Source organism: Apteryx mantelli, chromosome 3, assembly GCF_036417845.1.
Source record: "Apteryx mantelli isolate bAptMan1 chromosome 3, bAptMan1.hap1, whole genome shotgun sequence".
In the NCBI taxonomy this organism is placed as follows: domain Eukaryota; kingdom Metazoa; phylum Chordata; class Aves; order Apterygiformes; family Apterygidae; genus Apteryx; species Apteryx mantelli.
This window is the reverse complement of record NC_089980.1, coordinates 64,323,699-64,337,729: the sequence shown is the minus strand read 5'-3', so window position 1 is coordinate 64,337,729 and position 14,031 is coordinate 64,323,699. Positions and strand designations below refer to the sequence as shown.

Here is a 14,031-nt window from a genome sequence, read left to right as displayed (position 1 = left end):
ACTTTGCTTCCTAAACTGATGAAACTTTTAATCTTATCCTAAAACTAAGTTTTTCATCTCTTGGAATTATGGCCTGACAAAAAAGGGCTGAGAGAATGCTGATGGCACAGTGCTTTAACCCATTCTATCCAGCTCAATAATTGTGGATTTTAAGTTTCCAATCTCACAATTCATTCTACCAGTTTTAGCAATGCTGATAATATAGCATTCTTTGACAGCACCACCAATATCTAGTTTCATGTATTTGCTTCTCAGGCTCCTAGATTCATACATGTGGAGCCTGCAGTTAGGGAAATAGGTACTCATTAGGAGGATTACCATCTTTCAATACTCAGCAGTTAACACAACTGCTACCATGTTCTACATGCCAAATTTCTTTCTGCTCAAGACTCTCCACCAGCACCATGCAGGCAAAAAAGGCTTATATAAATAAGCATGAAAGGTTTTCTCAGTAGCTGATAATTAATTACAAATTCATCTTATATATTCTACTCTATATAGGAGGAGATATTCAATGTTCAATGGAGCTTGGCCAGACATTGTAAGAAAGTATTTATGAACATTCATTCAGATTTCAAATGGCTGTCACTTCAGCAATATTCATGCCTGGTTCTTAATGCTGTTCGCCTGGATGAGTTTTGTTTGAATAAATGTTTAGGGAATTACTAGCTTGTACAAATATACATATCCACAGATGAATAAGAATGTAAGTTGCTGCTCAAACAACTGCAAATTGTGACTGCATTTTAGAAAATGAAAGTTTGCTCACAAATGACTTGCAAACAGAAAGAAGGGTTATATTCACTGGAGAATTCATTTGGAAGGAAGTCAACTAGATTCGGCCTTCTTCTAGTTGGAAGGAAAAAATTATGTGTATGAATATCCTCAAATATCTAGGCAAATCCAACACTGTCTGCCTTCATGCAATTTTACGCTACTTTCAATTAACTATGAGATCCTTCTAACTGCAGGATGCACAAGCCCTGTAGATTTTTAGTACCCTGTGAGGAATGTCACCTCCATAGCTGAGAAGGTCAATATCTGAGAGCCGTGGTGAGCCCCATGCAGGGTCCATGGAACTCAACAGAGAACCACCAGCTACTTTCAACATGCACTGGATCAAGAGCCTTGCAGCTGCATTTACTCTCTGCACCAGCATAAAACATGATCTTCTCTGCTTTGTCTACCAGAACTGTAAAATGCTTGTCATCACAACATTTCTATGAGATTTCAAAGGGACTCATAAATCGTTGCTGGATGTTAATAGAATACGAATATCTTTTATGCAATTTGTTTAAAAACATTCAAGAGAGAATATAAATGAAAAAATCTCAAACCAAGGACAACAGTATTGTGTAACACACAGTATGACTTTTCAGTAAAATGAAATATCTGTCACACAATATCTGTCCATGTTTTTTGATAGATGCCAGCCATCCAGGTAGTGGCATGTCACAAGAGGAGAGGACAGCTTGTGATACACAGTACTTTTCATTAAAAAGCACCCTGTGTGTCACAAGAAGCTAATAACACACCCTGGCTCTATATGCAGTACTGTTAGACTATAGCTTAGATAACGGAAAATGAAGGAAAATCTTACATACTGCGTACCGATTTCCTTTTCATGTATTTGTTGACACATCTGCTCACTGAATCCACAAAAGAAGAATCAACTCTTGATTTAGTCTCAAGCAGTATACAAGCTTATTAAGATGTAACTATCAAAACAGTCTGTAATCATAAGTATACTTTTTTCATCTTTGCAGAGAAAAAGATGCATATGAAATAAAAATCAGTAACAGTAATATTTAATTTAAAACAAAATAAATTACATAAAAACTCAAAAGCTAGTTTCAAGGAAATTAAAAGGAGTGGCTAAAACAATAAAATACTAACAAATTACATCGAGACTGCTTAGACATGAGAGGCTGAGAGTATTTTTGTATGTTGCTATTAAAAAAAAAAAAACTCCAAAAGGAATAAAAAATCCAGCATGGTTAAATAGAAAAGTAAATTTCCTAAAGGTATTAGAACAGAAGAAAAAACACAAATGCTTGAAGGAATGGAAATCGTGCTCTTACGAGCAAAAGAGAACAGAGTATACTTTGGGAAATGAAAAATAAAACCACAGTAAAACAAGATGAAACAATTTTGAGACATAAAGGCATAGAATCTAATAACCCAACATTCTGCAAATATTCCAGAAATGGGAAACTTGCCTGAAATTCAGTGATAACCAATTATATAAAAGGAGCACTCAGGGAAGATAAAACCATAACAGAAAAGTTTAATTCTTTGAATCTGTGCTGTCTATGAATAGGGCTAGGATGTTTCTTATAAAAAAGTCATCTCTTACATAGGATAAGTCTGAGCAATTGACTCAGAGTGTCAATAGAACATATTTTAGAACAAATTAATAAGTTGGACTTCAACAAATTGCGAGTACCAGCTAATTTTCAAAGCAGAATCCTTTTGTGGTTCATTACTGCCAATTAAATTTATATTTTCACATGTCAATTTTATTTTTTTTAATAATTTATTATTTTAAAAGGCACACAATGTAGTTCAATGAACAACAGACATGATTTCTGCATGAGGCTAACTGGCAGGAACTATAACAAAAAGCAGTATTAATGGACAAGTAAATAAACATGCCATATTAGGGAAGAACCAGCACAGCTTTTTCAGAGAAAAAGCATACTTCGTAAGTTTACTTGAGCTCTTTAGTAGAGCAGATAATCATATGAATGATGCAGTCACTATAGGGTACTTGGAATTTCAGAAAGCTTTTGATGAGGTCCCTTACTAATGGCACTCACAGAAATATAGTTAATATTGGATAAGACAGAAGACCCTGCCATGGATTAATAATTGGCTAACAGATAGGAAGCACTGTTTAGGTGACAAATTTTGTGTTAATAAATGAAGAGTAATGCATGTGAGAAAAAAAAAAGAATAATGGCATCTGAAGTAGTCTTTGCCACTTAAGAAAAAGGATTTTCAGTAATTTTGAAGCATTTTCTGATACCTTATTACACGGTGGTAGCTAAAAAGGCAATAGACTACTAGTTTACTATAAAAGATCTGAGAGCAATACGGAAAATGCTACTTTACCACTCAGCTTAACCACGGTGTACCTCCACCTTGAATACTGAACATAGCTCTGTTTCCCCATATTTTATATTGGATTTAGAAGTACAGAGGAATGATCAGAAATTGATAGATGATCAGAAGTTTTGTACTGCTTCCATATGAAGCACTGATCATCATTAATTCACTATTTTTCAAAACACAAACAAAAGCAGAGCACCTAATGAAGTCATCAAGGAATATATTTAAGTAAATAACAGCAAACATTTGTTCACACAACAGCAAACATTTGTTCACATAACATATAACTAAATTATAGAATTCGTTGTTACATGACACAGTGGAGACTAAAGTATAAATAGATACAAAATATAAAGTATAAATAGATCCAAAAAAGGTTTAGACAAATTCATAAAGGAAAGATCCATCAGTGGCTAGAAAGCCTGGAACATAGGAAGTTTCTACATACTGAAGCTGTGAAGGTTCACTCTGTGTACACCCTGCTTTTATACTCATCTTCTGATATTCAGCATGCCTATGGCTGGAGAAACTACACAGCAGTTTTAATATTTCCTTATATTTTATGGGCATCTTCAGCCAAATACTTTTTTTTTTCCCCATAAAACAATTACTACTACTAGAACTAGTATTACTGCCTTAATATATTAGGTTCTTAGACATACTTCTTGCATGTCATTTATCAACAGTGTGAGTTATTCTAATCAGGACAGGGTTTTACATAATGGCCATCATCTTGTAAATATTTCTTCATTGGCAGAGTACTAAGGTTCACCTAAACTCTGTTAACATCAGTGGACTTTATGCTGCTCTAGGGTTCATGAGTAGCTGCTCGTGGACAACTCTTTCTACTAGACAAGAACCAGGGCCCACCAGGCAGGAAAGGCTACAATTGCTTCAAAGACCACAACTTTCCTGTCACCTCTGTCAACAGCCACATTGGTCCTGGATCGATAGGCAAACAAAATGGCTCATTTTCTAGAAACTGTCTTTTATCTTTATGTTAGTCATAATAATAACGACCACAATATCAGTGTTTGGGAAAGGAGCCAGTCTGAAAATTTTATCAGCAAAACCAAGCTGGTTATTCACTGTATGGAATTCATTTGTTGTGCATGTTTCCCCACCTGGTCTTGCAATGCCCCATAGCACAGAGACAGTGGGATCGTTTCATTAGGTGAAAAGCAATTATAGTTCATGTCCAGTCAGTCCCTGGCCTTGCTGTTCAGGCTGCCAGCGAGGGTGTTAATTAGTGCCATCTGCGATGGTGGTTTCTGCTGTGAACACCTGCCACCTGGAAAATATACTGAAACCACCAGGTTGTTTCCCGCAGGTCAGTGAGCACCAGTTAGTGATGACTTTGATCTATACTGTCCTGGGTTGGATCTGGATTGGTAACTGCCAGTGGGACGCTTCTGGTCTTCTACTGCAGGTACCACTCATGGACCCCACAGGCCCCTGAGGAGCCTTTCTCAACGGGTGACACTATTTGTAGTTACCTAATCACACGTCACATCGTTTCTGGTTTTCTGTCTGAGAAACCTAAGCATAAGCAACTTCATATTATGAACCATATGTTCAAAGGAATATTGTAGAATCATTTTCACACAGCTTGTTCAGAAAGCCGAGGTCATTTAATCTCTTTACAACAGTTTTAACTGAGAGAAGAATCCTGCAGCAGTTTACAAGGACCATGGGACACACAAAATTAAAAGCAAGGGGATAATGCAGAAAAATAGAAGTAACTGGCACAAATGAACCTATAGTATCAACTGATACATATGAACTCGAGTAATATTGCTGAGAAGGCAGGCACAGAAGTTAGATGAGTCTTTTGAGTTGATTTAACTCATGCAGCTGCCAGTTGTGCAGCTAGATTATTAGTAGTGCTGCAAAGCAATATATTTTCAAGAAGAAATTGCTCTTGAACCTCTATGATGTTTTTCACCCACAATAATTTTGCCAGCATCAATCAATATAAGTGATTCTCCCAGCATAATAAATATATTTAATTTGTCCAGTGCAGAGAAGATTCTAGTCCCCACTGGTTTTAAAGTTAGTTTCTGTTCCCCTTAGGACTTATTTATCTACTTCTTCTCTATCGCAAAGCCTCTGGTGATGGTTAGTGAAGCTGATTAAATAGAGAAAAAGATAGACTGGAGTATGCATTTTTGAACACACACTCAGACACAGTTCACACTTCATAACTTTTAAGAGAATGTTCATAACTGTTAATACTAATAGAATTGTTTGTGAGCTCTGAAATTTCAAACATTTGAAATGGAACTGCTGTTCACTATTATTTGACTACAATTTTATTAGAAAGTATCAATCATTCAGTGATACCATGGAATTAATCATATACCATTATTAAAGATAGCTGTAGGAACACCTTGTGATAAATTAAACACAGCCCTCTTGTATGAAAGTTATTCCTCCAAGCCATTTAGTGGATACTTAAAACTATTGGACTAAGTTCTCCAGTGTTTTGAATTGGTGCAATTGCTTTGAAGCTCTGCATAAGAAAAAAACTTATGCCAGTGCATATATTCAGATATCAAGAATAACCCCTTTAATATATATTTAATTATATAAAGTATTTAGTGCTTTTGTGCATTTATGTTTTGTACCAAGGAATAGAAATATGGTTCCTATACCTTTCTTGGGAAAGTACATAAGTGATGCATTTTGACATATTGCCCCACTTATCTTTAAACAAAAATATTATTTACTAGCACATCCAGAGCTACTTTGGTGACTTCTGCCAAAAGAACTTGTTTACCTGTGATATTCACAATTAAGTGCAAAGATCAATCCCTTCCATCCTTTTACTAACAAGTAGAACCACGTTTATGAGTTTCCTGTATGTCACTACAATGGAGAATGTGTGGCAGTCTGGTTATCAAAAATCTTTGTGAAGATAATTAAATCTCCCACCTTCTACTTTGATCTGAAAATCTTTACAGTTATACCATCTGTTTCATCATAGTTCATTTTAAGCCTTTTACTCAAGCAAAAGGAACAATCTCGTAACAGAAATCTGACAAAATTGATCAAGACCAGAAACATCTCAGTGCTATGAGCAAAATTAATCTACAAACAACTAGAATTGGGTGCAGTTAATTTAAGTGGCCCATTTCCAAAGATATTTCTACAAAGTCCGTACGTTAATCTGTCGGAATAGAAATTTTGTTTATAAATGGGTCTTTGTATACTGCATTGCAAGAATAGTCTAAAAATACCAAAAGGCACCCAAACGGATCTTTCCTGCACATTCAGATTTTGCATACACAGAAACAAGGATCTTGCATACATTTTATAAGACTAACATATATGCAATGATTGAAATGAAAAGCCATGTTTCTTTCACTAGGACAGGCGCTGAGCATTTCTATTTGCTTATCCAGAAGTTGTCTTCTTGGAAAATGGGGTAGTAAAAAGGCTTCTTACACCATCGTCTCTGCTGCTTTTCGCATAAGGGAATAGCTGAAGGTGAGGGATTTGGTGGATACTCAGCGCTGATTACTAGTGAGTGTGTAGGCTTCTTGTGGGTTTTAGAAGTTGATATAACTGCTCTAAGTTTCTGGAGATCAACCCTGTCACCGAGGTGCCTTCGCAACCAGAGCAGCGCAGAGCTGGCACCTGCCATGTCCCCTCAGCATTTCTTGCCTTGTACCAAGGTGCAGCCCAGGGTCTGTTCTGGGAACAAGGAAGAAGTGACCCATATCTCTTAACAGTTTTACCAAAACAACTAGTGGTTGCCAAATAGGTTCTGACTGATACCTGATTCTGAAGTTATCTCACTGATGACCAGAATATCTCACTTGGAAAATAGCCCTTACTAAGGGTGGCACATTATGCTCTGAACTATTTACCATGCTCAGTAAGGGTGAATAAAACCTAAATTCAGGAAAACACATAGGATTGTGCGCAGTTTAATACATGTGCTTATAGTGCCTTTGATTTCAATCGGATGTCTCTGCTTAGAGCTAGACATCCACTTGCACTCATTTCTGGATAAGAACGACTTCTAGGTCTAAGAGCTGAGAAGATATACCCGTGCCAAGAACTCCAACACTGAATTATTTTTGAAGAGTACTTAAAAAAAATTGTAGCCTTGAAAATGCCTTGCAGCTACTATACAGTCACACAGATTTCCACAGGGACAGTTTTCTCACAACATTTCATGACTGCTTAAAAAATGCACTTTCATGATGTGCAACTATGCTCAGCTGAGATACACACTAATCAAATATAGTAGCTTGCCATAGTAGCTTGTTTGTTCTTGCATGTATAGCTTTATATGCCAATTTTAATCTAAAATGAGCAATGTGGGCCTTTGAAAAAAAAAATTTGTTCACTAACATAGAAGTTTCTACCCAAGTACAAGGTTTTTATATCTCAATAACTAATAGTGCAAAAAACAGGTATGGCATACTGCCATGTGACTTCATGTATCAGTGTGTGCAAAGATTGTATGTAGCTGAATGTTGTCACCCCCTAATGGCATTAACATGTGGAGAATAATTTTCACATGTTAAATGCAAAGAAGGATGCTCAGAACTAATTAAAAGACATCATGCTACAGATGGGGTGACTTTTACTATCTTTATTCTGACTGCATGTTTAGACTTCATATTAAGAAACATGGGCACTGAATTGTGTGATATTTATTTCTGAGTTTCATTAAAAGTGTAATCTTGCATACTGGTGTTGTTTTTCAGATTCAAATAATTCCAACTAGAAAATAGTTATAGATGAAGGGGAATGGAGGAGTTGCACTGTCTGAGATAGAGCTCATCACCTCTGGCTTGATTCTGTGATCCTGCCGGATCCGGATCAGTGTTACCTGAAGAGCTCTGCTATCTGACACAGGTAGTCACGTTAGTTAATGGTCTCATTGCATCCCCTTGTGGTTGGGTGGCTACAAGAGCTGAGGATTGTCCATCCCCATGAGAACCAGGGACTGGCTAGAAACCAAACAGCGGTTCTGTTCCCAGAAGGCAATCAGACAAGATCTGAAATACTCAGAAGGTGGAACAGTTAGCTTCATCCCAGTGAAAAACTGTGCATTTTCTAAAAATATGCCCATTTTTCACATTTGAAGTGGTTCTCCAAACCCATGATACTGTAGGATTCCTCCCAGCACACTTTGCAGCCCACCACAAAGACAGTGTAGAGGCCTATGAATAAGTGTGGTGGAGGAATGGGGACATGTTTCTAACCATGCTTTATCCCTGTATTTGCAAACATAGCATGGATGGAGCAGCTCCTGTTCACACAGATTATTATTCAGAGTGGTTTTGTGTTGTCTACTTAGAATGAGCCCACCTTTAATACATCAGCAAGCAGATCCCTCACAGAGAATGCATGAGATTTTAAACAACAGAAATATAAACAACTTATACCAATTTTTATGAGCACTAATTTCACTTTACAATGAAAAAAAATAAGAGTCCTTGGAATCTACACAATAACATTTGGGGTGGAGTCATTATCTTATCTTTTTGGAAAGCAAATATGGAAGTTTACTACATATTTCCAGCAGAGTTTTTAGCTTAACAGATATAATAAAGTTTTGATAGGTACAGATTAAAAAAAAAGTAAATATGAAACTGGAGCTGCATCATCTGCAACATGAGGAGACTGTCTTCTTGCAGGGCAGAACTGATCCATTATTTTCAGAAGTATCACTCCAAATGGTACAAAAATATCTTGCAACCAGCATTTATTGTCAGTCAGTAACATATTTGTAAAAATGGATAATTAATTAAAATTTCTCACAAGCAATGAGTGAAATTGCTACTTACAATGATCTTTTTAAAAATGAACAAATAAACCACATAATCTATTGTCTTATCCAAAAGAGATAAGTCCCACTAATGTTAATGATAGTTACATCTATACAGAGAGAGAGAGAGCGAGCAGATCCCTTAAGGCAGATCCTCAGCAAGTGTGAATTAGCATAGCTCCCCGGAAGTGCATTGAAGGGAGATACGGCGATTTACCTCAACAAATAATTTACCCTTCTGATGTTTATTTTCCACCCTGGCTTGCCACAAGACCTAATCACATCTGTCAACAGCAAAGAATCTTAAATAGCTCGTGTTTAACTCTCTACAGCAGTTCGTTTTTTCATCTGTGACAGGGCATAAAATGAACTGCAAATGTCAGGTCATTGCTTCCTGCTCTTATATCTTTTCTTTCAAAATTGCAGCACGTTCATGTTTTAAATGTCCAGTTTAATTCAGTTCACCTTTGAATGCTGCATTTGCAACTCTTACTGAAGATTCTTTTATATTATTCATAACAATGTATATTCTTAACACTTTTTACTTAGCCATCTCTTTGAAAATAAAAGGAGTAGAGTCAGCTCAGTAACCAGAGGGAATCATAAATCAAATCCACGAAAAAGATTTAGTCAGATAAAGAGGGTAACTGTAAAGATACAGCAATAATGTGATCAGGTTTGTAATTCTGTACTTAAAAATCCCATTTTCAGGACCATAACTGGACTACAGAAATGTTACAGCAATATATCACAAGAGTTTGCCTTCTCTCAAATGTAATTACTTCTGTAATTTATGTTGGTCCTTCTAGCTTGGTTGTAAACAAGATCTACTTTTTAAAATAGCCTCGCTTCTAATATTCTTCTCTTAAATTTAAAATTAATAAAACCTGTTGATTATAAACAAGCTGAATGGAGCAATATTTTTTGCTATTGCTCAAGCTGAATGAAAACACTGTTGACTAGACTTGCTGCCAGAATAGCCACCGGCCTTTGTTTTCCACAGGACATTCCTCTACATATGGGCGGGAGCAAGATTTTCAGGGCTCTTTCGTCTGCATTCACAGTTCCAGAAGACGAGTTCACAAGCAACGAAACTAGTAGCTGATCCGGGAGTGCCCCGTTCAGCTTTGACTCCGTTTTTACTCAGGCAGAACTGCCAAACTTCCCGTGTTATTAAGGACAGCGTGTGTGAGTAAGACCTGCTAATCTGCCTCGCAGACGATCTCCAGGCTTCACGCCGGCGCTATTAACTGCGGCTCGAGATACTCACATCTGTTAACTTTTTACTTAGCAGTAAATGAATCATTCTGTGTGTGAATGAAGACAGGGACGGGGCCAGGCGGGACAGCCGCGGAGACGTCTGGCTCCGCATGTGTTCTCTGCAAGGCGGTGAAATCCCTCGAGTTTCCTAAAGCAGGCGGGAGGCCGGGGCCAGGCGGGGCCGGGGCAGAGCCGCCCGACCCCCCCGCGCTTTCCCTGCTGCTCGTGCGCGGCCCCCCCGAGACGCCGGGACCGAGCCCGGGGCGAGCCGCCCCCCGGGACACCGCGGCAGTCCCGGCGCCGCTGCTCCCTACCTACCTTCCGTGTGGACGGCGGAGACGTAGGTCCAGTTGTAGCGCTTGACGATGTCGAGCATGGCCCGGGCTTGCAGCGTGTCGGAGGGGACCACCCTGAGGAAGTATTTGTAGAGCGTTTTGTCGCTCAGGTCGATGCTCGTGGCGGAGTAGGCGATCTGCGGGATGTCGAAGAGCTGGAGCAGGTTTTGCACTTGGATGGCCACCGAGCTGGAGCCGGGGCCGATGACCCCCGCGATGGGCTTTTTCACTCTGGTCTGGTGTTGGGGTTGCGAGTCAGACACGCACCGGCTGCTTCCGTCCTTATCGTCCCTGATGGAGATGAGGGAGTCGCGGATGAACTCAATGCTCTGCTCCAGGGCGACGGAGGAGTGCCAGCAGGAGTCTCTGATCTCGCTGCCCAGGGTGATGTTAGGGAGCAGCACAGGGTCGGCGTTAATTTTATCCAAAGTGTGAAACATGGCTTCAACTCTCTGGATGCCATATTGCTCTCTGATTTCCCCACACTTCCTCTCCGGCACTTTCTCAGCCGGCGGCTGGTGGTGGACAGAGAAGAGGGCGCCGATGATGACATCCCCGTCCATCCGAGCCACCGAGCGCGGCGAGGAGGCTGCCGAGAGCAGCACCTTGCGCCCCGCGCTTCTGGGGAGCACCTCCATCTCCAGGAGGAGAGCGGGGAAGAAGACCAGCAGCACGCCAATCATTGTGTTGCACCAGGTCATCCAGATCCACGTTACGAATTTCACGGGCTCCTCTTGCCTGCACATGGTTTAAGGACATGCAGCAAAAGGCATCTGCTTCCCCCTGCCAGCTCTCAAGTTGCTCCAGATACCATCACAGCAAAGTCTTAAAGCATAGCGCTCCAAGGTGCCAAGGCAGCCGTCATCCTAATGACTTTTAGCCTGGTGGCATAGAAATAAGGGATAAAACACGCTAATCAGGGAATCGATGTCAAACTCGGTTAAAAATAAAAAAAGAAACAGAAACACTTCGAAGAAATTTTTACTTTTGCAAATGCCCAGGTCAATTTGCTTCAGTAAAGGCTCTCGAAAGGAAGTTTCAAGAGGAATTAAAAATATCTATTTATTTGCCTTGACATACGAACATGCACACTCACGCATGTAAGTTTGCATGATCCTTTTTGTGCACGTACGTCCGCTTTGCAAGCCAAGGCGCTTGTTCCCCGCACCTTCACCTGGTACTACCCCCCGCCCCCACCCTCACCCCCCGCCCCGGAAGTTTGGAAAGTTTCACAGGGTCGTGAATGAGGGAAGCGTCCTAGCTCGGCACAGTGGCCCGGCCCTGAAAGCGGGGTGACAAGTGCTTCTCTTCGCGCGTTTTTACTACCTGAAGGCATCTTTCGGAGCTGAAGAAACTCCGTTCCCAACAGAAGGGAGGTGAAAAGAGAGAGCGAGCAATCTGCCCTGCCAGCGATGGGAAATGTCATTTAAAGGTCAGCGGAGGGAAGAAGAAAGGACCCCCCTTACTGTTTAGATTAACTTTCCCGTGTATAGGGGGCAAAACTGTAATTCAATCAGGGACACGAATATGCAAGCCGGGGAAAATACATATTAGTTACTAAGGCAACCGCGGGCAAAGTCCTGATGTGCTTTACCGGCACGCCTGCCTCGCATGCAGGCTTCGGGCGGGGAGCGGCGGCGAGCCCGGCCACAACGCTTGCAGCCGCCTCAGCGCCGCGGCAAGGGGGCTGCGCCGCCGCCGCCGCCGGTCCCTGTTGCGCGGCGGCGCCGTCAGCACCTGGGACAGCGCCCGGGAGCCGGGGCCGGGGCCGCCCCGCTGCCCGGCGCCGCGGTGTCCCGGTGTCCCGACCCCGCCGGCAGCGCTGGGCGCTCCCCCCAAAACTTCTGCCCCTCGCCCGGCGCCGCCGCCGCGGCGTCCCCGCACACACACACGCACCCCCCGCACAGAGACGGCCCGGGCCGGGCCGCGGCTGCGGCCGGCCCCCCGCCCGCCCCCGCGGCGGCGGGCCGGGTGCGCGGCGCCGCCGCACCCGCGCCCTCGGGGCTGCCCGAAGGGGAGGCGCCGCGGCGCCCGCGCGGGGAAGGCGATGCTCCGCCGCGGGGCGCCGGTGCCGCCGGCGCGCCCGCACACATGCACGCCCGCGAAGCCGCCCCGGCGGGCTTCCCCGCGCGGACCTGGCTTGCGCCTCCTTCGCCTGCATCTCCGGCCTGCGGCCCCGGAGCCGAAGCCCGCGGTGCGCCCGCGGGATGCGGCTGGCGGCGTACCTGAGCCGGCGAGGCAGCGGCTCCCTGCCTGGTCGGAGCGGGCATCGGCGGCTCCCCGGCCGCCCTGAGCTGGCGCGCTGGCGGCGGGGCGACGGCTGTGGGCTGGGCGCTGGTGCCCTCTGTCTTCAGCACCGCTCCATCGCAAGGAAAAAAACAGGTCATCCCAGGCTCATCCATTATCTCATACAGAAGGATCAGTCATTTTCTCCCCCTCCTTAATTTCTTTGGTTATTGTCTTGTAAGCGAGCGAGGCAGCATCGCCCGGAGCGCGCTGCGGCTGCAGGGGAGTTGTTTTGCCTCTCCTCCGGAGGGTCTTAATTCATTATCTTCTCGCCACAGATAGCAAGAGCAAAAGCAAGAGGCTGGTGCTCGAAGGGGACCCAGACCGTGCTCAGGGAACTGAGCTAGCGAAATGTGCCGATCTGCCTCACAGGGACGGTTTCGCTATTAAAATAAATGTTGTGGGGGGGGGGGTTGTTTTTTTTTTAAGGGTACTGCAACAAGATAAATCGCGTGTAAAGATAAAGGCATCGAGATTACAGTTTTCAGGTCAAGATGAATCTAAATGAAGCACGTGAGAGGCATGTCAGATTAAAATAATACCAGATTGAATAATCATAATTCAGACGACCTGCTTGCATCCCTAACACAGGTCTCGGGTGTTTTACTTGAATGTATGAAAGTTAAAGTTAGATTACCTCCCCGCTGGGAACTCTATAGATATTTGCCCCACTTTTAAAAGAAAGAGGCAAGGACAAACACTTAACTATTGCTTATTCAGAGAAGGGTTTGCCGTGAATGCCACCTCAGGGGTGTCTTTTCCCTGTGTCAATATTTGCACTTTTTTTTTTAGAGTCACACAGCTAGTTATTTGCCTGTGTTGTGTGTTTATCTCTGAGGCATGTTCATTAAGGATGACCTAGCACAGGAGCTCACCGGTGCCCGTTTTGCCTGCAGTCACAGCACCCAGAGAGGGAACCGGGGGCAGAAGGATGGCCTGCCCATGGTGGTAGTGTCGGGCATGGAGCTCCCTGCCAGCCCCCCAGACCCAACCTGGCGCCAGACCTGAAGGTACATCCAGATCTGCACGGAAAGGGGAAATAAATTCCCCTTGCTTCACACTTTAATAATTAAACTTTAGTCTCTACCCTTGGCACAATGATCCTGCAACGTGCCAGCGAATGATTCCTGTGGTTGTTTAAGTAAAACATTTGCTACCACCAGCTCTGGCAGAGGAAGCACTTGCAAGTGTTTCCCTGGGTTTTCTGCCAGTTTAATGCCCTGCAGCCATCAGAGCTCCTAACCTCGCACT

General features: G+C 42.8%; 1 protein-coding gene across 1 annotated transcript in view; it reads right to left on the bottom strand.

Annotated features, from left to right (window-relative positions):
* The window catches only part of GRM1 (glutamate metabotropic receptor 1), a 190,977-nt gene extending 179,737 nt beyond the window's left edge, over positions 1–11,240 (bottom strand). The window contains exon 1 of the mRNA XM_013945421.2: positions 10,478–11,240. Coding sequence (XP_013800875.2) covers positions 10,478–11,240 — 763 coding nt within the window. The remainder of the gene's footprint in view (positions 1–10,477) is intronic.
* Between the last annotated feature and the right edge of the window lie 2,791 nt (positions 11,241–14,031).